General features: G+C 38.2%; 1 protein-coding gene across 2 annotated transcripts; it reads left to right on the top strand.

Moving 5' to 3' along the window:
• The first annotated feature begins 339 nt into the window (after nucleotides 1-339).
• On the top strand, nucleotides 340-21,157 carry INSIG2 (insulin induced gene 2). 2 transcript variants are annotated; one of them, XM_007964740.3, is made up of 6 exons: nucleotides 340-410; nucleotides 7,133-7,522; nucleotides 13,973-14,097; nucleotides 17,838-18,004; nucleotides 18,191-18,290; nucleotides 19,409-21,157. In XM_007964740.3, the coding sequence occupies exons 2-6, from the start codon at nucleotides 7,279-7,281 to the stop codon at nucleotides 19,448-19,450; spliced, it is 678 nt and encodes a 225-aa protein (XP_007962931.1). In that variant the 5' UTR covers nucleotides 340-410; nucleotides 7,133-7,278; the 3' UTR covers nucleotides 19,451-21,157. The 2 variants fall into 2 exon arrangements, with proteins under 2 accessions (XP_007962931.1, XP_037844009.1); XM_037988081.2 differs by lacking the exon at nucleotides 19,409-21,157 and having other exon boundaries at nucleotides 355-410; nucleotides 18,142-18,251.
• The last annotated feature ends 510 nt before the right edge of the window (nucleotides 21,158-21,667 follow it).

Below are 21,667 nucleotides of genomic sequence, written 5' to 3'. Positions count from 1 at the left end.
CGCGCTCCTCTCGGCTACGAGATGAGGGGCACGCAGACGGCCGCGCCTCTCGGTGAGTGTGCGTGTATCAGTGCATGATTCCTTTACTCCGCCCACAGAGTCTGGGCATCCGTCATTACCCACGGCTGCCTGGTCAGCAAACAACAGCTGATCCGACAGCCGCCAGTCACCTCGACGGTCCACGCCCACCGCTAGCCACCAGTCTCCCGCAGACCGGAAGCCCTTTTGCCCCGGCTCGCAGGTCCACCCTTTATTGACAGCAGGAACCGGAAGCTCTTTTGCCCCGATCGCCTGCGCGCGGCCTCCTTGGCCGCACAGGCGCAGTGGAGCTCGGGCGGAGTTGTGGGAGTGGAGGAGGAAGAGGCGGTGGGGGGTACGGGGGCTGGTCCCAGAAGATGGCGGAGGCGGGGGTAAGTAGGGGGTCTCCCGGCGAAGCGCGGGTGACGTGGTGCTGAGGAGAGCAGCCTGAGGAGGAGGGTGGCCCTCGGGAAGAAGAACTACTTGTGTTGTTGCAGCCTGGGAACCCTGGTGGCAGGTGCGGGGAGCCAGGACCACTGATGGGCCTGCAGGGCAAGAGGCTCCGCTTACCTGAGAGGGGTCCGCGAGGTCCAGAAGGGGACTGCGGGATCGGGGAGGGGTCATAGGAGGCGTCCAGGCTCCTCGGACAGTGGATGAGTGTCTGAGCGGGAAGAAGTCTGGAGGACGGCGGGAAGGGCGAGCCAGAGGTCTGATGAGGTGGAGGTCAGCGAGCTGTCAAGCGTAGAGCTGCCAGGACTTGGGGGCTTGTAACCTGGGAGAGAAGACTCAGGTTTGGGCCGGGGTTGGATCCAAAGAAGACAGGTTATCGTAGTAAGTTTATAATCCACTCAAAAGATAGGGCATTGGGTTGAGGAGTAGGACTCTGGCATTTTGGACTGGAATTGGTTACCTATGGAATAGGTGTTTCGGTAAAGCCAAAGAAAACTTGCCAGGGCCTGGAAGTGGATTTGATGATAGTTACTGGATTTTAAGGTTGTTTAGTGGGGATTGGCAATATGGAGAAGGAAAGCAGTGTGGATTATGGGAGTGGGCGCGAGCAATGGTGCTAACACCGTGTCCAGTTAACGTTGGAAAAAGTTGTTAAAAGTATGATATTAGCTAGATACTCTAGGAAAATATACCATGAAGAACTTGCTGTTTTGTAGGATTGATGAAGAACTGCTTTAAAAACGAATGGTTAGGCTTGGCAGCTGGGCCGCTGAAACTGTTTGGTATCAGTATTGCGGTGAAGCTGACTGCAGGGGAATGCGTGCTCCAGTCCTGGTGCAGAAAAAATAAAAGCAGCCAAACAGTAGCTAGATGGTGTTTTGTAACTTTTGGGTTTGGCCCTGATAGTGAACCACTGAATGAAGATGGATGAAGGGAATGCTACTAATGGGGGCCCCAAAGAAAACGGAAATTAGACGTGTACCCTTCCTGTTTTCTCTTACTCAGTACTGTGTTTTGTCATTGTGTTATGTCACAGTTATCGGTTCATGTCTGCTATCCAGTGACCAGGCTGTGAATCATGTACCTTTGGGAAAGAGGTTGATTCTGTTTAACTGACAACTGTTGCTTTTGCAGATGGTCACAGGGAAAGGAAAGGATAAAATGCAGTTCAGTAGTTTAAAGACAGTTTTCTTAGTTCAGAAACTTAAAACGATAGAGTAACTTTTTTAGGCACTGAGATATGACATTTAAAAGCTGCAAGGGAATGTGAATGCAGTTAGCTTACTGGTTTCTGTGTTTGGGTTTTAATGTTGAGAGGAGAGTTGCAGTGTTTCTAAGGCAAATATTTCTTTTCTTCCTAGAAATTTTTAACATCTCTAGCCCATGATACATGTAGATATGTTTTTATTTAGGGAGAATTAAACTGTTTCATTGATTTAAGTATGTTTTTTTCTAATGTTAGTGCTTATCCTATTTCAAGAATGCTATTCTAATTAAGAGAGCATATGATGAAAAATATGTGAGGTAGTAATTCAACTTTATTGTTTAGTAGCTTATGTGACCTAAGCACCCGAAGAGACAGGGTTATTTGAGGGAGTAAAAATATTTCTTTTACTGCTAATCATTGGAAGAAGAATGGTCTTGTCGTTTGGTTTTAGGGGGTGTTGCAGTTGTTGCAATGCAACAGGTTCTTAAGGTTACTGGAATATTTTGTATGTGTGTTTGTTTTCAAATGCTTGTTGCCTCTAAGTTGTTTCAGTGGCCAACATGAACTTTGATTTTTATTCACAAAGCTCATAATCACTTATAACTCTTTTTTTAACCTAAAAGTAATAATATCAATCCATTAGTAGGCAGCCATACACCTGGATTAATGTTTTTCCAGTATTGATGATTCATCATTGATCTATGCAAATTATTTGAACTGTTTTTCTTTCTGTTTAGTATTGTACTTTCCAGAAATTTTAGCCAGGGCTCAAAGTAGAATTTTTCAAGTTTAGTGGAAAGTTTTTCTTTGTGAATTGTTGAAAACATTATTTTGGTATTTGCTAGTTTACCAACATGATTTTAAAAACGGTTTCCTTGTGTGGCACTTATATAGTTTTGTACCATGTTTGTGAATGGAAGCAATGTGGTGAAGCAGAAAGAACTCTAGACCTGGGGTCAGAGTGGGTGGGCCTAGTCCTGGTGCTACCTGGTAACAGTTCTGTGATCTTAGAAAGTTACTTAACCTATTTTATTTCGTAATATGGGAACTAACAGCACCTGCCCATTTACCAGGATTGTTTTCGAGAATCTATGGAGATATTGTCCTTTAAACAGTATCTTTATACCAGAGACTTCTTCCCTGGTCAGCAAATTATTTGTCAAGTAATCTAAATTTTTCAAATATAGATTTTAAAAAAAATTTTGGAACCTGAAGTTTATCATTAATGTAAGACTAATATTTAAAGATATAGAACCACTTTGTTTTAAGAAAATGGTATCAGTACGTAATCAGAAAAACAAACTTCAAAATAAATGAAGGGAGTTTACTTTCCCTTGAAAATAACCCACTCCTCTAGTGTGCAACTGGTATCATAAACATCCTTTTAAAGGAATTTCATTGTTGCATGGTAGAGGGTGAAATGGTTTTGTGGAAGCCTCTATCCCGTTGATGAGTCTGGTCATTTTCGGGCATTCACTATGCATGTTTGTAGTAATAAGAACTGATGGTATTGTCTTAATCTTGTTACTCCAGTTGACCACTTTGCATGTCATTGGCCTTGCTAGTAGAGTGAGAGAACTGTTAGATTACTGATTCTTTACTTTGTTTGGATCATGGACTTTTTTGAGTACTTGATATAAATTATGGAACTTTCGTCCCAGAAAAAAAATGCATATATACACAACTTTTTTGCTTTGTTTTGCATGGGGGTCTCATACCCATTGGAATAGATGATCTCCCAGTTCCCTGCTATTTCTTAAAGCTTTTACTTTTTCTCACCAGTAATTATATACTATTGTATTATGATGTAGTTACGAAATTAGCTTTTTGAATCTCATTCAAATAAACATCAAACAAATGTGTTATTTTTAAGGAGAACTTTTGGGGCAAAGTGGGAAACTGAACAAGCACTGCCAGGAAAGGTTAAATAAACAGCTGTGGTAGAAAATGTAAATAAACAAAGTCTCCAGCTGTCTTGAAATAGAATGAAGTATCTAGCAATCAGTGGCTCTCATTGCGGTGACAATTTTGGTTATCACAAATAGGGGAGGGGGCATTTAGTGGGTGGGAGCCAGGGATGCTAAATGTTTTACAATGCTTAGAACAGTCTCACACAGCAAAGAATTGTCCTGCCTAAAATGCCAGTGCCCTTTGACAAATGCTGTTGAGTGTGAGATGGGGGCTAGCATGACTGAAATAGCTTTTTTAAACTGAAGTTGTTTTCCTTTTTAAAAATACTGTTACACATAAAATACCCCTTTCCATTAATTCCCTTTTGGAAAAATCACAAACAGAAGTAAATGATATACTATCTCAATGTGGGTTACTCAGAAAGTATGCCCATCTTCTAGCTACTGTTAGCAGCACATGAGGGCAGTGTACTGTGTCTACTGGGATTTGAGGAAGTAAAGAGTCAACTGTTGTTCTCATACAGAGTGTTAGTTTGCTATTTTTTCTTTTTACTTTAAAACATATTTTTACACCTTGATCTAGTACTTTTAAAGAAAATCTCAAGGCGATTGTGCATTTATTCTCATCGTCTTCGTGCAATTGTATAGTCACTTACTTATTTTGGCTTACTACCTTAGAGTGTATTGTAGTTGAGATGGTATTTCAACATCTAACCATCTTTTCAGTAACCAAACACCTTTATATAGAACCATGTGCCGAAAAAGAAGTCTGAGCAGTTGAGATGGAATGGAATTCAAGGTATAGAGGCAAGAGGATGAGCTTCGGAGTCAATTAGACCTGAAGTGAAATTTCAGTTTTGGTACTGCATGTCACATGACCATAAGCAAATTGCTGAATCTCTTTGACTTGGTAGCCTCATCTGTAAAATGAGGATGATAATTCCTACTTTTGTGATTGTTTTGAAGAGTAGAGTTACTATATGTCTGGCATGGACTAGGCCCTCCATAAATAGGTGCCCTATAAAGAATGATGATGATGATGATGATGATGAAGAAGATGGAGAGTTCTGTAGCTACTGAACCTTGCCAGAAGCAACCAGATGATGATGATGATGATGATGATGATGATGATGATGATGAAGGAGTTCTGTAGCTACTGAACCTTGCCAAAAGCAACCAGGTGATGATGATGATGGAGAGTTCTGTAGCTACTGAACCTTGCCAAGAGCAACCAGATGATGATGATGATGATGAAGGAGAGTTCTGTAGCTACTGAACCTTGCCAAAAGCAACCAGGTGATGATGATGATGATGAAGGAGAGTTCTGTAGCTACTGAACCTTGCCAAAAGCAACCAGGTGATGATGATGATGGAGAGTTCTGTAGCTACTGAACCTTGCCAAGAGCAACCAGATGATGATGATGATGATGATGATGATGATGATGATGATGATGATGGAGAGTTCTGTAGCTACTGAACCTTGCCAAAAGCAACCAGATGATGATGATGATGATGATGATGATAAAGGACAGTTCTGCAGCTACTGAACCTTGCTAAAAGCAACCAGCATGCATGGCATGCTCATATGCCTGGATTCCACAGCAAGGAATGGTCTGCAGGACCAGGTCAGGAGATGTTTCTGGGCATTTTCAGTTGGTATTTAGAGTATGTTTTCCCATGAATTAGCTATACTGTGGGTTAGTTTTTTCAGTCCCTTAAGCCATAGAGTTCAATTACTTTATAGACTAAGTAGGTCAGTAAGGACTAGCCTGGGAACAGAATTTCCTCTTGAATGTTGAACACACAGCTTTGATGTGGCACAGCCCCAGGCCTGTTGTCTAAGTGTTTATCACATGGAACTGATAGGCTGTGGAGGTTACTAATACTTACAGATATTCTTATTTTCATACTAGTTTTTTTTTTGTAATTCAGCCCCATTCTCTGCAGTTTACATGAGGGCTTTGTTCCAAAATTCTTTCAAAGGTTGTTTGAGACTGGAAAACTCAGAGGAAATGTATATATTTTAAGTGATGATTAGGAGCTAGGTTTGCTCTCATAAAGGCCTACTTTACCCTATATGGTTTGATTCAGAAAGAGTTAACCCAGTTTAAGCAAATATGATTATGTGGAGCTCCCACTGTGGGCTAAGCAGGAACTTTTCTGGGTGCATAGGCACGGTGATATTAATATAATCATAAATAAGACCTTCATGAAACATTTACAATCCATAAAGCAACTATACCTATAATTACAAAGTAGTCATTCTAAGTGCTACACTTTTTAAAATAAACTGCTTTTGGATTAAAGGAAATATTATTTCTGTACCGACTTATGAAAGTGCCGAAGATATATTGTTGGATGGAATAAAAGTAAATTACCTGTGTAGTATTTTTTCCCATTTAAAAACTGTTAGTATTCATAGAAAACACATAGAATATGTGACAGTTTGGGAGACTGAGCATTATGGTAAGAATGAAGGCTTTCAAGTCAGACTGCATACTTTTGAATCCCAGCTTGGTCTCTTACTGGAGGTGTGCACTAGGTCAAGTGACTTAACCTTTCTTTGCTTTTTTGCATCACCTATAAAATGTACATAATAATTGCACTTAACCTCTGAAGGTTATTGTGAGGATTAAATGAATTACCACATGTCAGGTGCTTAAAACAGCACATAGAATGCCCCAAAAGGAAAGATCACTTTGGTCAGAGGAATGAACAAATACCTAGACTGATTGTAGTAGCAAAGTTTTAGGTTTTAGAAGTCAGGAACCAAGTGGATAAAACATTAGAATCTAGCCATTAGATTGTTCTTCATTTTCTTCACTTCCTTTCTTTTGTTTGTCCTCCAGCTTTCTTACAGTCCCTTCTGTGATTGCAACAAGGGCAGACTGTTGAGGCAGGGGTGGGATACCGTTGTGCCCCTGGGGAGAGTGAATCAGGTCTGGTTTCTGTGGTTGGTGTATATGTAGGTGTGTGCATGGTGGTCTGGTTTTGTAGAATGTTTTTGTGCGGATAACCAAATATGTAAGCAATAAACATTAAAACAGGTTATTTTGTTCTTCTGTGGAGGTTGTCCTCGTGACTTATTTTATTGCAAAAAATACAGCGTCTTCAGTCAGAATATGCTTACTTGTAAAATATAAAATACACTATTGTACTGATAGGCTTAGAGATTTAGGGAGAAGAAAACAGAGAGCAGGGTTTTACCCTCCAGATTCTAGTGGAAGTGTCAGATTACCTGTTCTGCTTTTCTCAGAGATAGAGCAAGCTGTTTCTACTATGATTCTAACCTTTAGTTCTCTTAGGTCACTTTTTCTGTCCTAGTAAATGTAACGGCAGTACTTTATTTTTTATTACATCTTGCATATAAAAATACTTTTAAAACTTTTTCTTATTCAATGAATAACTGTTAATGATTTGAATAAATTAGTATACAAGCTTGTCATTTTCTCATTTGTCCATTTAAATGAACTAGTATTGAAATCAGTAAAATTACAATAATCATGTATTAGATGCACATTAATTTCTTTTTTCTTATCTCTTTCAGGATTTCTGGTAGGTCCTACTTTAGGACAAGATGTGGTGGTACTGTTGAAGCGTCAGTCTTTGATTCACAGACACTTGAGCTTTTCAGCTGGGAAGCCTTTCCATTTTTTTTTTTTTTTTTTAACGGCTTACTGAACCTATGAAACCATGGCGGAAGGAGAGACAGAGTCACCTGGGCCCAAAAAATGTGGCCCATATATCTCATCTGTCACTAGCCAGAGTGTGAACTTGATGATTCGAGGAGTAGTGCTATTTTTTATTGGAGTATTTCTTGCATTAGTGTTAAACTTACTTCAGATTCAGAGAAATGTGACGCTCTTTCCACCTGATGTGATTGCAAGCATCTTTTCTTCTGCATGGTGGGTACCCCCATGCTGTGGCACGGCTTCAGGTATGTGTAGGATGTTTCTGTAATGCTTAGAAAGGAAATAGGGTAAATGAGTATGGATGTTGTCTGAGCAATAAACCTTTTTTAAAAAGAAAATATATTTATTGAGATGTAATGTAGATATAATACACTGGACCTGTTTGAATTGAACAACTTGATGTGTTTAGGTAAATGCGTACAGTCACGTGGCCACTGCCAATCCAGCTGTGGAACATTTCCATCACCCTGCAGACTCTCTCGTGTCCTCTTGCAGTCCATTCCCCAACCCAGCCTCAGGCTACCACTGACCTGCTTTTTGTTGCCATAAATTATTTCTCTGGGTTCTAGAACGCACTATGAATGAACGCATGAAGTATGTACTCCTTTCTGTCTCATTTCTATCTGTCCTGTAAACTTTTAACATTTACTTCTAAAAAACTATCCTGTTTCCCTTAGGGATGAAGCATTTAACCCTTTAATTTTGTTCTTTCTTCAACCCAGTTCACCTAAGTGTTATTTGAAGTTATTTTGAGGACGAGCACCACCATCTGGTTTTAAGGGTTTGATGCGTGTGTTGTGATCTTGTTTTTGAAGTAATAAAAACTTGAAAACTTGAATAATTCAAGTTTAAAGCTTCATGTTGTATTGTTTTAGATTTTTGTAAATGCCTTTTTCCTTGGTATCTTATCTTTAAGTACCTTAAGAATAAGAAATATTTAAAGAGATCTATAAGGTAGACTCTTTGCATAAAATTATTATCCTATTAGTTACTTTAGATTTTTTTTTTTTTTTGGTAGTGGGCAATGTGTAATGCATAGAGTAGAGCATTTCACAATACTTTATTGAAGCCATACATCCACAGTGGATAGCTCTTTGGTGTTTTCTAATGACCAAGACCAATAGATTAATACTGTTTTTAATAATAAAGTAATAGAAGGAAACCATAATCGTGTGGTAGAAGATGATTCTGATTGAAGGAGAAAATTGCTTTTTTAAATACCCATTTAATGTCTCATACTTAACATATATGAATGAATATCTTGCAACATAATATGTGTCCTTCTTGGCTTCCATCCAAAAGCTGGAGGTTGAAGGGTGAGTTTGAAGGGTGAGGTTGCACTTTAGAGAAGTGTTAGAATGGCCTTGTGAAACTTACTGGACAATTATAGAATCCGGTTGCACGGTTAGAGGGGCACCGTTGTAGTGAGGCTTTAGTGTTTATATACTGATGTCTCACTATTACAGGGTTCACATTAAAAGTGAAGTCATGAAGGCAGTGATTCTTAATTTCCCCAGGGTTGTCATTCTCCAAGTGAAAAGGCAAAATAGTCCAAATAAAAAACAAATTAAATTGTATCACTCTCTGCTGTATGTACTGGTCCTCATGCCTTTTTCTTTCATTTAAATTCAGAAGAGAAAACGTTTTCTCAACAACTTTTCTAGTTCTTTGTTTCTTTTCTTCTATGGTGTAGTCTGGCTGCCAGTAGAAGCTTTGTGGGACATGGAAGAACATACATGTATTTTCAGGATAGAACAAAGGTCAGAGAAGGGAAACTGCTGCTTAGTGAATGTCTGCTAATGTGCTAGGTACATCCTGTAATCCCAGGGTTCTGTAGAGCAACTTTGGGAGAGAGATGTTTGGTTTTGTGCCTGTTTGCAGGGGGATGAGGACACTCACTGAGATGAAGAAAGAAAACCAGTGAGCCCAGGGTCCCAGAGCCAGTGAGTGTTGTGACTGGGCCCACATGTCACATGTTAGGGAAGGGAAAAGGAAGCTACTCAAACTTTCCCCTACTCAGGATGCCTCTTTTCAAGCCTCCAGACTGGGTGCCAGACCTAGATGGAATTCCCTGGCATGTGTTGTGCATTTGGGCTGGGGCAGGAGAACTTAACTGAGGTTTCATTGTACCTCCACTATGACGAGTAACAGGGCTGCATAGTGTCCTTCTGGTCCTTCTGCCCTGTAATGTCAGCACTTTTGCCATAAACTTACATTTTAGGAAGGAAAATTTCAAATGCTAATACCACAGTTCAGCCGCTACTTTCCTTCCTATTTCCAGCCACTAGGTTTGTCACACTTACAAACTTAACCTCATACCTTTTCATCTGGGGAATTTGCGTTTACATTTCTTGCTTAAGTATCTCTTCTGAAAGCAGTTTGTACCATGAGGTACTTGGGCAGAAGAGAGAGAGGCATTAAGAAATCTAGATTCCAGCGAATTCTGCTACCAATTTTGTTAGTTAAGTCATGGTGTTTAGTAGATGAGAGTGAAAGACACCAGATTTGTGCAAGTTACCAGAGATGGAAAATGGATTCTTGCAAAACCTCTGCTCTGCTATCCCCTGCATCATTATTTTAGGGAAAGTATTATGGGAAAAGAAGTAAATGATTTAAGAAACATAGTGTGTTTGAGTTTGTGTGTATATGTAATATGCATGTTTTTGTGTGTATGTGTTGGTGTGGATTTTCAAGACCTCTCTAGGGTCTTACCATCTTAAGTCAGAAAAACTGATAATCCTTTGATTTTCCTGTTCAACTAACATTCAGAGATCGAGCAGCTACCTTTTGGAGGGGCTCCAGAATCACCATCTTCTGTGTGTAGAAAGTACTCCTGGTTATTTGCCACCTTTCTCTATAGCACAATCCTGGAAAATTTGCTAGTGGTGTTTCTGGAGGGACAACTAATAGAGAACTTTGGTAAACTAATTTTGATGACTTTTTTTCTTAATTCCATATTTTTAGTTTGATAATGCTGATGTTACAAGTTAACTTCCTTATGTATGCCATGTACCAGAATTGGAATTAGAAATATTTCAGCGTTATTGAGGGCCACAAAGAAATCTTTCTAAAGAATAAATAGAAAAAGACAACTCATGTGGATAAAATAAGTAGAGAAGTTGCCTCAAAAATCACAAGTAGCCTGGTTGTGTCCAAACGTACGAAAATAATATCTAATGTAAAAAGAAAAGAAAAATCTTTCCTGTTTAGTTTTACAGTCCATTGCCCCATTCCTGTAGAACCTTGTAAGATTTCTTGCTTTGTCTCCTTTTCTACATCCAGTTTCCAAGTTTTACATCTTTCCTCTGTCTCTTTCTTGGTCCATCCATCCCTCAATGGCTGTGCTTGGAGTCTTTAGTCTTTTCTCTTCCTGCCTCTAGTTTTGCACCCACCCCTTTCTCAGCCCCCTTGTGTGGTACCCTCACTACTAAGAAGATGGCCTCTGTCTGGTACAACAGTGATGACATTGTTTTCCTGATTGCCCATTGTCTGCAGGGTAAAGGCTTTAGAATATGGCCCTTGCCTGCTTTTATCTTCTTCAGAGTCTTTCTGGACTCTGCAGCTTCCTTTGTGTCTGAAGCTTACAGCTTCCTTGTAACACCAGCAGTTTCCAGTTGTCCATGATTGTCCTCAGTCACCTCCCTTTAATGAGAGCACTGTTTCTGCGCCATTTACTGCTGAATGCTCCTGCCTAAAGTGTCACCTCTTTCTGTGAAGCTTTTCTGACAGCCCAGCACCTTGCCTTCCCGCAGCACAGGCAAAGAGAAGCCTGGGACCCCTCTGTCCTGTCAGCTGTACTTAATGCAGGATTGTATTTAATTGTTTTGTTTCTACGGTCACTTTGCAACTGGAATCATATCTTACTCTTTTGCCTTTTTTTTTTTTTTTTTTTAAAGATGGAGTCTCACTCTGTCACCTGGACTGGAGTGCAGTGGCACCATCTTGGCTCACTGCAACCTCCACCTCCTGGCTTCAAGCGATTCTCCTGCCTCAGCCTTCCAAGTAGCTGGGATTACAGGTGACCGCCACTACGCCCAGCTATTTTTTTTTTTTTTTTTTTTTTTTGTATTTTTAGTGGAGACAGGGTTTCACCATGTTGGCCAGGCTGGTCTCAAACTCCTGACCTTGTGATTCACCTGCCTCGGCCTCCCAAAGTGCTGGGATTACAGGTGTGAGCCACCACACCTGGCCTTGCCTTTTTAAATCTCCAGCAAATACCAAGAACCAGACATATTGTCAGGGCTTAAGTATTTGTTGAAGGAAAATATTATCTTTTAGTTTTCCATCGAAGTATACCTCTTGGAGTGTTTTCGTTTATTCAGTTCCTGTTTTCTTACAAAATGTCTGGCTTTGACTATGTTCCTTTTAGTGCCTCCCTGCATTAAGCACGCTCCCATAAAAAAGTGATGACTTACTACTGAGGTTTTACAAACTTCTTTAGTGTTTGGCTTTGGTAGACTGTAACTAGTTACTGGGAAATAACTTAAAGATATCACAAGTAATGTGATTTTTGCATCAGAGAACCATTTGATTTATAAGCAGGACTGTGTTTGCATATGATTTTACACAGCCATGATTTTAACAGTCTTTCTTGTTGTTGTTTTTTTTTTTTTAAAAAGTACAGGAAGAGGAAAAGAGGCCCAGACATATTCTGTCGAGCTCTCAAACAGTGGAACCTCACAGTATTGCATGTATTGCTATCAGACTCTGCCATGCCTTTATTTAAGGGAAAGAAAGAAGACATTTAATGGGAAGTGACAAGCTTCTTTGAATTCTCCCTCTCAGTGAGCAGCTGAGAACCATGCATACTCAATGGATTTGATTTTTATTGGCAAATCCCAGGGTTGGCAGTGTGGCAGTTTAAATTTCTTTTTGTGTTTTTGCTTTCTCTCCTCAATTGTCTCTCACTTGCAAGTCTGACATCACATGCATAAAAATATAGTCAATTTTACTTATTTATATCTTGGCACACACATGTCAGTATTCTCTATGTGATAATTCTTTACCTATGGCATCAGTTGCTCAGGAAAAGTGACTTGGAATGTCTGCTCTTAGTTGACTTTACTCAGCAACAGGCAAAGGGAGGATATATATCATGGGGGGGCCGGGGTGACAAATGAGCTGTTAGTTTTATGAACCCTTGAGAAAAAAAGGTGATATTTGTTTAGTTACATTTGAACTGTTAGGGATGCTTGTTGCCGTTTTATTTGTATAGAAATTTAAAAATCCTGTCAGTCAAATCTTCTCGGGATTTTGGAGCAGTCTTTTAAATAGGAATATAGTGTGAAACTTCTAGACTTACAAATAGTTATTGGAGCTCTGCATTGCCAAGATCTTAATCTCTTGATGTTCTGTGAGCCATCTATACTCAGCAAATGCCTAACTTAAAAGAATTGTGGACTAGAAAATGCATACAGTATTGCAGCATCTCATCTTGAGATAGAAGGCTGGTCACACAGCCTTTTTCAAATGCTGCACCATTGATCTGCTAGCCTGTGATTTTTTGATACTAATTGGTTTCTGTTTTTCTTCGAAGAGTGAATGCATTGCCTGTGAGATATAGCTGGCTAATATTGGGTAAGGAGAAGGCCTCTTGTCCCTCAGGCACTTAGATTTTGGCATTGTAATTTCATGATTCCTCTTGAGTGGTACTGGATATTTTAAACATGCTTTTCAACTGATGTGACAGTAGTGTCTTTATTGCCAGAATGACACAACATAATCATCCTGTTTTTAGGAAGATTGGAATGTTTTCATTAAATATTCTTTTTAATAACTAATTTAGCATTTAAAATTCTTTCCCACTAAATGAATAAAATGTTGAGGTTTGTTTGAGAAATATTTAAGAAAGGGAGAGAATATTTTGGGACCCAATCATTGACATTTTATATACAGTTATATATAATTAATGACACAGCATTCAAGGTGTTCTTTCCAGAACTAAGGGAAGTACTAAGATGATTTCTTCTTCTAACAGTGCATTTAAAATTTAACTGAAAATTTTAAATACCTGTACACCTTGTTTCCTCCATTGTTTCTATGTGCAGAATGAGTCTACCTGTAGATTACTGTTGTGAGTTTTCCTGCTTTGACAATATGACCTACAGCCTCATTAAAGGGCTAGAGTGGAAAGGAGTGTCAGTAAAAGGCGCTAGATGCGGAAGACTAAGATGGGAAGCTGGTAGGGGTGAGACTGATCTACGTAAGAGACCAGCCAGAACCATCAGAACATTGTGTGTATGATGAGCTTGTTGTATACTTTTATGCTTCTAGATTCTCTTTAGATTTGTGGCATGTAATACCTATTTTATGGTTTGGAGTTTAGAGAGAACATTTCTTTACTGCTAACTGGTTTGATACTTTTCAGGTCTCATAGTTATCAGTAGCAGAAAAGTAGCATGAATCATCTAGTCCAGTCTGCTAAATTATGAATCATATATTTGAAGAGTGTTTTGTTTATTATAATTTAGGGTGTTGTTGTAATCATTTGCAATACTTTCTTCATTGGTGTTATCCTCATTTCATTTCTTTTGGAAGGTAAGTTAAAAATATCAGTGATTGATGTGAAATAACTTGTTTGTTTTTTTTTTTTAAGAATCTTTAAAATGCTTGTGGTGGTTGTAGTGATTCTTTTAGCTTAAGTGTTGCCAGTACAACATTGGAGATAACTTATTTTTTTTCTTTTTTCCCTGCAGCTGTGATTGGGTTATTATACCCCTGCATTGACAGACATCTAGGAGAACCACATAAATTTAAAAGAGAGTGGTCCAGTGTAATGCGGTGTGTAGCAGTCTTTGTTGGTATAAATCATGCCAGCGCTGTATCCTTTACTCTGTAATGAAATGCATGATAACAAAGCTTCCAACAAACCAAAGGTTAAACAGCTCCTTACAACTTCACTGTTGTCAAATTGTGATATGCCCACTTAGTCAGAAGAAGAATGTGAACCATATTGTTGAAACATCAGTGTAGCAACTGTGCAATTATAAAGTGGGGTATAGCTTTTCATTTCAATTCATATTTTTCAATATCACTTAGAAACTTTGCAAATTTAAAATATTTACCTGTTTTCTTAAATTTGGTTACTTAATTACTTCTGTGTAGTTAATCCAAAAATGGAACAGGTACATTTTCAGAAGAGTTTTTTCCTCTCTTTCTTTCTTTAATAATTGCTAATAAGGACATGTGGTAGCTTCAGGTGCTATTTTGTTTGTCTTTTGTTTTACTTTTTTCTTTTTTTTTTTTTTGAGACGGAGTCTCCCTCTGTCGCCCAGGCTGGAGTGCAGTAGCTCGATCTCGGCTCACTGCAAGCTCCGCCTCCTGGGTTCACGCCATTCTCAGGCCTCAGCCTCCCGAGTAGCTGGGACTACAGGAGCCAGCCACCACGCCCGGCTAATTTTTTGTATTTTTAGTAGAGACGGGGTTTCACCATGTTAGGCAGGATGGTCTTGATCTCCTGACCTCATGATCCGCCCGCCTCGGCCTCCCAAAGTGCTGGGATTACGGGCATGAGCCACCGCACCGCACCTGGCCAAGAAGCTTTTTTTTTTTTTTTTTTTTTTTTTTAAAGGTAGATGCATTGGTTTTAATCAATACTGACAAACCATGTAAATGGCATAAGTAGAAATACCAACTTAGACTTTGGTCAAAAATAAATTTCTTTCCCAGTACATATTTTTAAAGTTTTATCGTTTGAAGATTCAGACATTTTATTTAGTGGTTAATGAGTGTTTTTACAGTGTCCCAGGCAGCCCCTATTTCTCTTGCCCTTTCTACCTTCTGTGCCCAGAAAAACATGTTTGCCCTCATAAGGTTTTTCTCCTGTCATCCTCCTTATTTCCTCTCTTCTACTTCCTCCTCATTCGCTCTGACTTTCCTTGGTAGAAGGGGAACTAGGAAATGCTGTTCCTGTCTTTTCTAGGAGATGTGGTTTAGACAGTGAAGGTGGCAGGAGCCTTGGGTACTTGGAAAAGCAGTAAGTGTGACCCAGGCTGCCAAAAGTTTGCTCTTACAACTCTGCACTGGACTCAGGGCTGGCAGAGTTAGCTAGCTGGAGAGAGAGGGCGGGCCATGTGTCAAGTAGATCCCTGTGTGTTTCATAAAAAGTATTGAGGTGTTGTGGATAAGCTTGGGGGCAGAAAACATGGAAAAGAGAAGGGTCCTAGATTCTGAAAACATATCCGCCTTCCTCTGCACAGTTGTGCTGGCTGTTGCAGTTCTGTGAATTTGGAAGTCCCTCAGTGGCTTTTATTATTTTTAATTTCCTTTTGTATTGAGGACATTTCCACGTGTTTATTTTGGTGAACTTTTTGAGATTTTAAGATTTTACAAAAAATCTAGTGGTCAGGAGGGCTTAAAAAGATAAGATCATATACCATTATATCTAGAAGAGAACTTAGAATCACCTAGTTCCACATTTTTTTTTTGTAAAGATAATAAGACAAATGGAAGCTAGAGAGGTTAGGTAATTTACTAAGTCATTTATTCTGCGACATTGCAGCAGAGCTGAGAACAGATCCGAGGGAGCCTGACTCAAGTCTAGGAACATCTCATTTGCCTACACAGAAGCCTCAAAACTGTATCAGTTCCTCTCTATCTGGTGGGTTAGATCTTTTTCTCTCAGACATTTCCACTTTGATTTTTGTTTTTATGTAGAGAAATTTAAATAACCTTTCTGAAATTTTAAAAACTTACTAAGTTTAAAATCTTTACATTGTTCACTCTTTCTTTCGCAATGAAATACTTAAATATAGCAATCTTAGATATCCTGTTGTCCTTTAAGTAAAGTCCAAAATGTTTACCGAATTTATAGCATACACTTCTAATATTAGGTTACTTAGACTTTTCAAACTCATATGGCACTATTTTTTTATTTTGTGAGATGGAGGCTTGTTCTGTCGCCCAGGCTGGAATGCAGTAGCACAATCTTGACTCACTGCAAGCTCTGCCTCCCGGGTTCACGCCATTCTCCTGCCTCATCCTCCCGAGTAACTGGCAGCCTCCCGAGTAGCTGGGACTACAGGCACCCGCCACCACACCCGGCGAATTTTTTTGTATTTTAAGTTGAGTCGGGGTTTCACCGTGTTAGCAGGATGGTCTTGATCTCCTGACCTTGTGATCCGCCTGCCTCGGCCTCCCAAAGTGCTGGGATTACAGGCATGAGCCACCGCGCCTGGCCCATATGGCACCATTTTAAGACTGATATATCTGTTTACTGTGGAAGCCTCCTTACTTCGCTGTGACTTTTAATTGAGTTTAGTTAACAAACATGAAACTCATTTAATACCAAATTCCACTCTTTACATGAGTGTTTCATAGGGAAATCAGAGCTCTAAACCTTTTCTTTGAACTTTAAGTATAATGATAGCGAAAGAATAAGAAAAGCTTTTCCAGAAAGCATATCCATATGAACTGTAGGTTTCTTTTTAAATCAAGCCTTAACAAGGAACGACCTTGAGGGGGTTGCCCACAATAGTCCTGAGATGCTGAGAAATAAGCAAGCTCGGTGTTTAGGATAGTTGCTTGGTAGGGGTAGGGAAATGGTGAAAAACAGAGTGTTAAAGGTAGTGGGAAATGGCTTCGTATGCATTTTTTTTTTGGACTTCTCTGTACTTGTAGCGTGGTCAGTTTGGTGATATGTGTTCCTCCAAAACCTCCCCCGCCTTCCCCAGTAGCTGGTTGTAGAGCCAAGAGGTGGCCTTTGGGACATAGATAATGCCCTTTTAATGACACTTGAAATTAATTCCTTTAGTGTAATCCTCTAGCAAAGAGATGAGAAAACTGGATCTGTAAAGCTTTATTTTACCCAGAGATTTTGGTGTAGAAAAGGGCCATACTTTTGTGAATAGATGCTTAAGTAGGTGATGAAAATAAAATATCATTTGAACAAACTGTCCTATACCAGAAAGTCTCAGGCACCAAAATAGCTTGGCAGGTTGTAAGATAATGTTCACTTCAAGGCTTTATCCTCAACAAATTAAAACTAGAACAGTTGACATAATAGAAAGGGATACTGTGTCCTTGGTACTCTTGTTTCTGAACTGCATTATTATAAAATGTGTCTGTCAGTAAATCATAGAGAGAATGTGGTACCCTGTTAAATAGCTGTCAACTCTTCTATTTTCAAGTTCCTGTATGATTCTCAAGTAATTCTAAACGTGCTGGAGAAGTAATATTGGTTTCCTTTTTTGCAAAAGTGTGTTCTTTTAGTGATACTTGTGTTCTGAGACTTCTAGTTATTTTTAGCAAATATTAAGCATTTCTTAAATAATGGCCTATAATTGGGAATGTATGTAGACTGTTTATTTTTTATTTTTATTTTTTGGAGAAGTTACAGGTTGGTAGGATCTATTGATTAATGTCTTTTATGTATCTGGTATTGGGTAAATACTGGAGACGGTTTTAATCTCACCTAGCTTCATACATTGTACTAAGAGACTGAGGTACTTGAGTAGAAGCAATTAATTCCCTTCTCAACAGATGCATCTCTTATTTAGAAAAATGAACAGGTGATATTATTTGGTTACAAGTTTTAAGATGACTTCTTAACACTGATCTCAGAAAGTGGATTTTGATAACAACATACAGTTGTCTCTCACACTGGCTGCACTATCCATTGGACTGTGGTGGACTTTTGATAGATCTAGAAGTGGTTTTGGCCTTGGAGTAGGAATCGCCTTCTTGGCAACCCTGGTCACTCAATTGCTAGTATATAATGGTGTTTATCAGTAAGTATTAATCCTTAAAATTTTGGTGCATGTTTGCTAGATAAATAAATGTTAACTGCTTTCAGAATTGAGATTATGAAATGAGGTTAGCCAGTTGAATCTACAGAGTAGTTTATTTTCATTGTAATTATCTTAAGTGTCATTGCAGTTCCTCTGTGGATATTAAAGACACGTCTGTTATTCTAGATATACATCTCCAGATTTCCTCTATGTTCGTTCTTGGTTACCATGTATATTTTTTGCTGGAGGCATAACAATGGGAAACATTGGTCGACAACTGGCAATGGTAAGCTGATGCTTATTAATCACTTTTCTGAATGAGATGTATGACAAGTTTTATCTAAAAGGTAGTCCTTTAAGGGAAAGCAATTTGTGAAGACAACATTCTTTGATTGATTTTTTGCACTTCCATTGAAATAAATTATTTGGAAGAATTTAATCACAGGTGTTTTAAAAGTTGAGAAGCCACTGGAGAAAAAAGCTCAAAATGTGTTATGGATAGGGCAATATGATTTATTGACCATATGGGGGATATTAGTGGTTTTTAAAAAACTAATATACAGGTTTCCACTATATCAAAAAGGGACAGTTTTGAAAGTTAAAAAGGTCACTATTAATAAGTATGTTGCTACAATAGGTATAAATTAGGACCATCTCTAACAAATCAAGACGTTTGATCATTTGAATTATGCAGGGAAAGGACATTGTTGATGATTCCAGTCATAGATGGCAAGGGTTAGGGAGTGACATTCAGAGGCCACAGCAGTTTTATGAGTAAATGCTGTCACTTTTACCTTTTTAGCCAGGTTGGGAGAATTGAGTGATTTACTTTGCTGTATTTTTGGTAAAATAGCCAACCAATTATCTTACCCTATTGGTTTCCTTTATTTTGAATTGTGGGTGTACATTTTTATAGCTGTACTTTAAGAATATTGTTTTGACCAGAAGCTTTTGTTAATGAAATAGATTTTTTCTTTTATATCATATAATGATTTGAAAATACAGTGATCTGAGTTCACCACAACAGCCCAGTCCTTAAGTTCGTGAACTGTTCTTTGCTAACTTGCCTTATTGAGTACTCAAAGAAACCTACTTTGCTTCCTTTCATATTAAAAGATTGATCTAAATTCTAAATCATATACTGCCACTATTTGCTCGTAATGCAAAAATCTCATCTTTCTTCTGCTTTTGGCTGTGGCTTTTTCACTTCCAGAAGGTGAATTATTTTTTTCCCTGTCCCTTTTGTTATTTAATCATAGTAATTATGTAACTCCCAGATTATTTGAGGAATAAATGGGCACATAGTAATAAAGAGTTCATTTTTAGAGCTTTTCAGTTTATTTGGAAGTTGTTATTCAAAAGAAATCTTCATCTGTTAACCTTTTAACCTTTTAATTTTTGCAGTATGAATGTAAAGTTATCGCAGAAAAATCTCATCAGGAATGAAGAAGGCAAAAAATATCTTTTGTACAAAAAAACAAGATGAAAAGGATGTGAAGTGGTAGATATACCAATAAAACTTCAGACTGTAAAATTGCCAGGATGCAGTTTTTCCCTTGATTGGCGTGTGTGTATATATGGATAAATATACACATATACACACACATATTACTGCAATCTGTGATTGCTTCATCTGTAAATCAGTTGCAAACCTTTACGTATTTGACTTAAATAACTGTAAGATATATATGTACTACATTAAAAAGTGTTGATTAATAGATGAAATTTTTAAATTAATTTTTTAAACATGCCACACATTGTTTCACGATGTTAATGTGCCAAAATATTGTTGCTGTCATGCAGAGTATAAGAATGCTTTGAACAATTTGTGAACTTAGTGAAATAAAATAAGAGGAAAGCCAAAAACAAACAAATAAAAAGCATATGGGGAGCTGGTATTTTCTCTTTAGCTTACTGTTGTGCCTTTTTATTTTTCTAATTACAGCAGTATGAGTTATGAGTGCCCTAATTTGTGGTTGGTTTCTCATTTAATGTTGTTTCATAGAGTTTGGAATGTTTTGATACAGGGTGAGAATGGACTTCTGGTTTCAAACCTGCATTACTGGAGATAGCCCAAAGAGTAATTTTCTGTTTTGACAGATCTTACTGGAAGTATATATGCTAAGCAAAAGAGGTTATCAGCATTAAATTGTTTTGGTTCTAAATTTGGAACACTATATATAATTAAAAGTAAGGACTACTAGAGGATTTAATTAGAATAAATACATGTTTTGGAAATACAGTGACCTCTTGCAGTGCCACAAAAGTGCAGAGTGGTATTAGCTGTCATCTGCAATACAGAATCTCATTGCTTTTGCACATGGAGCATATAGGAAACTCCAAACAGATCAAAATGAGGTTTCTAATTCTGTTGGGTTCTGTCATCTATTGGGTTCTATGAAGCAAACCACTGTAGCTTTAGCTGGGTTCGGTCATATGACTCATTGTTAGTGGAATGCCTCGTTTTTCATCTTATATGCAGTCTGGGGAGTGGATGGGTACATAATTTCTTATGTATTCATGTGTCCATTAGTGAATAGTTCAAGTCTGTTTAAGAATGTTTTGAGATGGCATTCTCTGCATGTTAAAGATCCTAATGGCAACCAGCACCTCTTAAGTATGGTTTAAACATATTCTTAGCTAAATTTTTTCCATTAGTTTTTGAAATTGATAGCAGTTGTCTGATCCACAAGGGCAAGATCTTCTGAGTACTCTGGAGCGTGTGTATGTGTGCATGCATGTGTGTGTTGGAGTGAGTGAGAGAATTTGTCTGTGCATGTGCCCATGCTTTCCTAGAATGTCAAGTAGATATTTTTACATTTTGAGTTTTAAAACAATTGCTATCAGACTGAGATCTTGTATGCCAAACTTTAATCTGCTTTTATGTTTTCAGGCTGAAGGTGTGAAAATCCTAAGAGGATTTCATATTGAATATGTGTACACAATCTTAACTATTGTGGTGGAAAACATACTACTATAATTTATTATTATATCTTCCAGATAATGTTATTCATTTAGAACAAATAAGGTATATTTTTTAGAATCAACTTTGTAAGCACTATAAAATCTTTAATAAGTTATCAGATCTATGATGTGTTTACCTTAAAAATTGCTGTTGAAAGCAACATGTATTAAATACGTAATTATCATCTGGGTTAAGAGTCTGTTTTTCTTTGTGGTAAGTCTTAGAATATGGTACTGTGAATTAATCTAATGAAATTAACATGTGTGGTTGAAGTTACCAAGAAATGATGAAGGAAACTAAATACAGTTGACCCTGGAGCAACAGGAGTTAGGGGCACCACTCCCCAACATAGTTGAAAATCCATGTATAACTTTTGACTCCTCTGAAACTTAACTACTAATAGCCTACTCTTGATCAAAAGCCTTACCAATAAGAAACAGTTGATTAACAACATATTGTGTATGGTATATGTATTATATACTGTATTCTTACAATAATGTAAGCTAAGGAAAAGAAAATGTATTTACTCTTCATTAAGTGGAAGTGGACCATCATAAATGTCTTCACTCATGCCGTCTTCACTTTGAGTAGTAGGCTGAGGAGGAGGAGGAGGAGGAGGGGTTGGTCTTGCTGTTGTAGGAGTGGAAGAAAATTTGCATTATTAGTGGACCTACATAGTTGAAAACCACGTTTTTCAA

The sequence above is a fragment of the Chlorocebus sabaeus genome, chromosome 10 (genome assembly GCF_047675955.1).
Source record: "Chlorocebus sabaeus isolate Y175 chromosome 10, mChlSab1.0.hap1, whole genome shotgun sequence".
NCBI classification, from domain to species: Eukaryota; Metazoa; Chordata; class Mammalia; order Primates; family Cercopithecidae; genus Chlorocebus; species Chlorocebus sabaeus.
The sequence above is the reverse complement of the archived record's forward strand: the minus strand, read 5'-3'. Positions and strand labels throughout refer to the sequence as shown.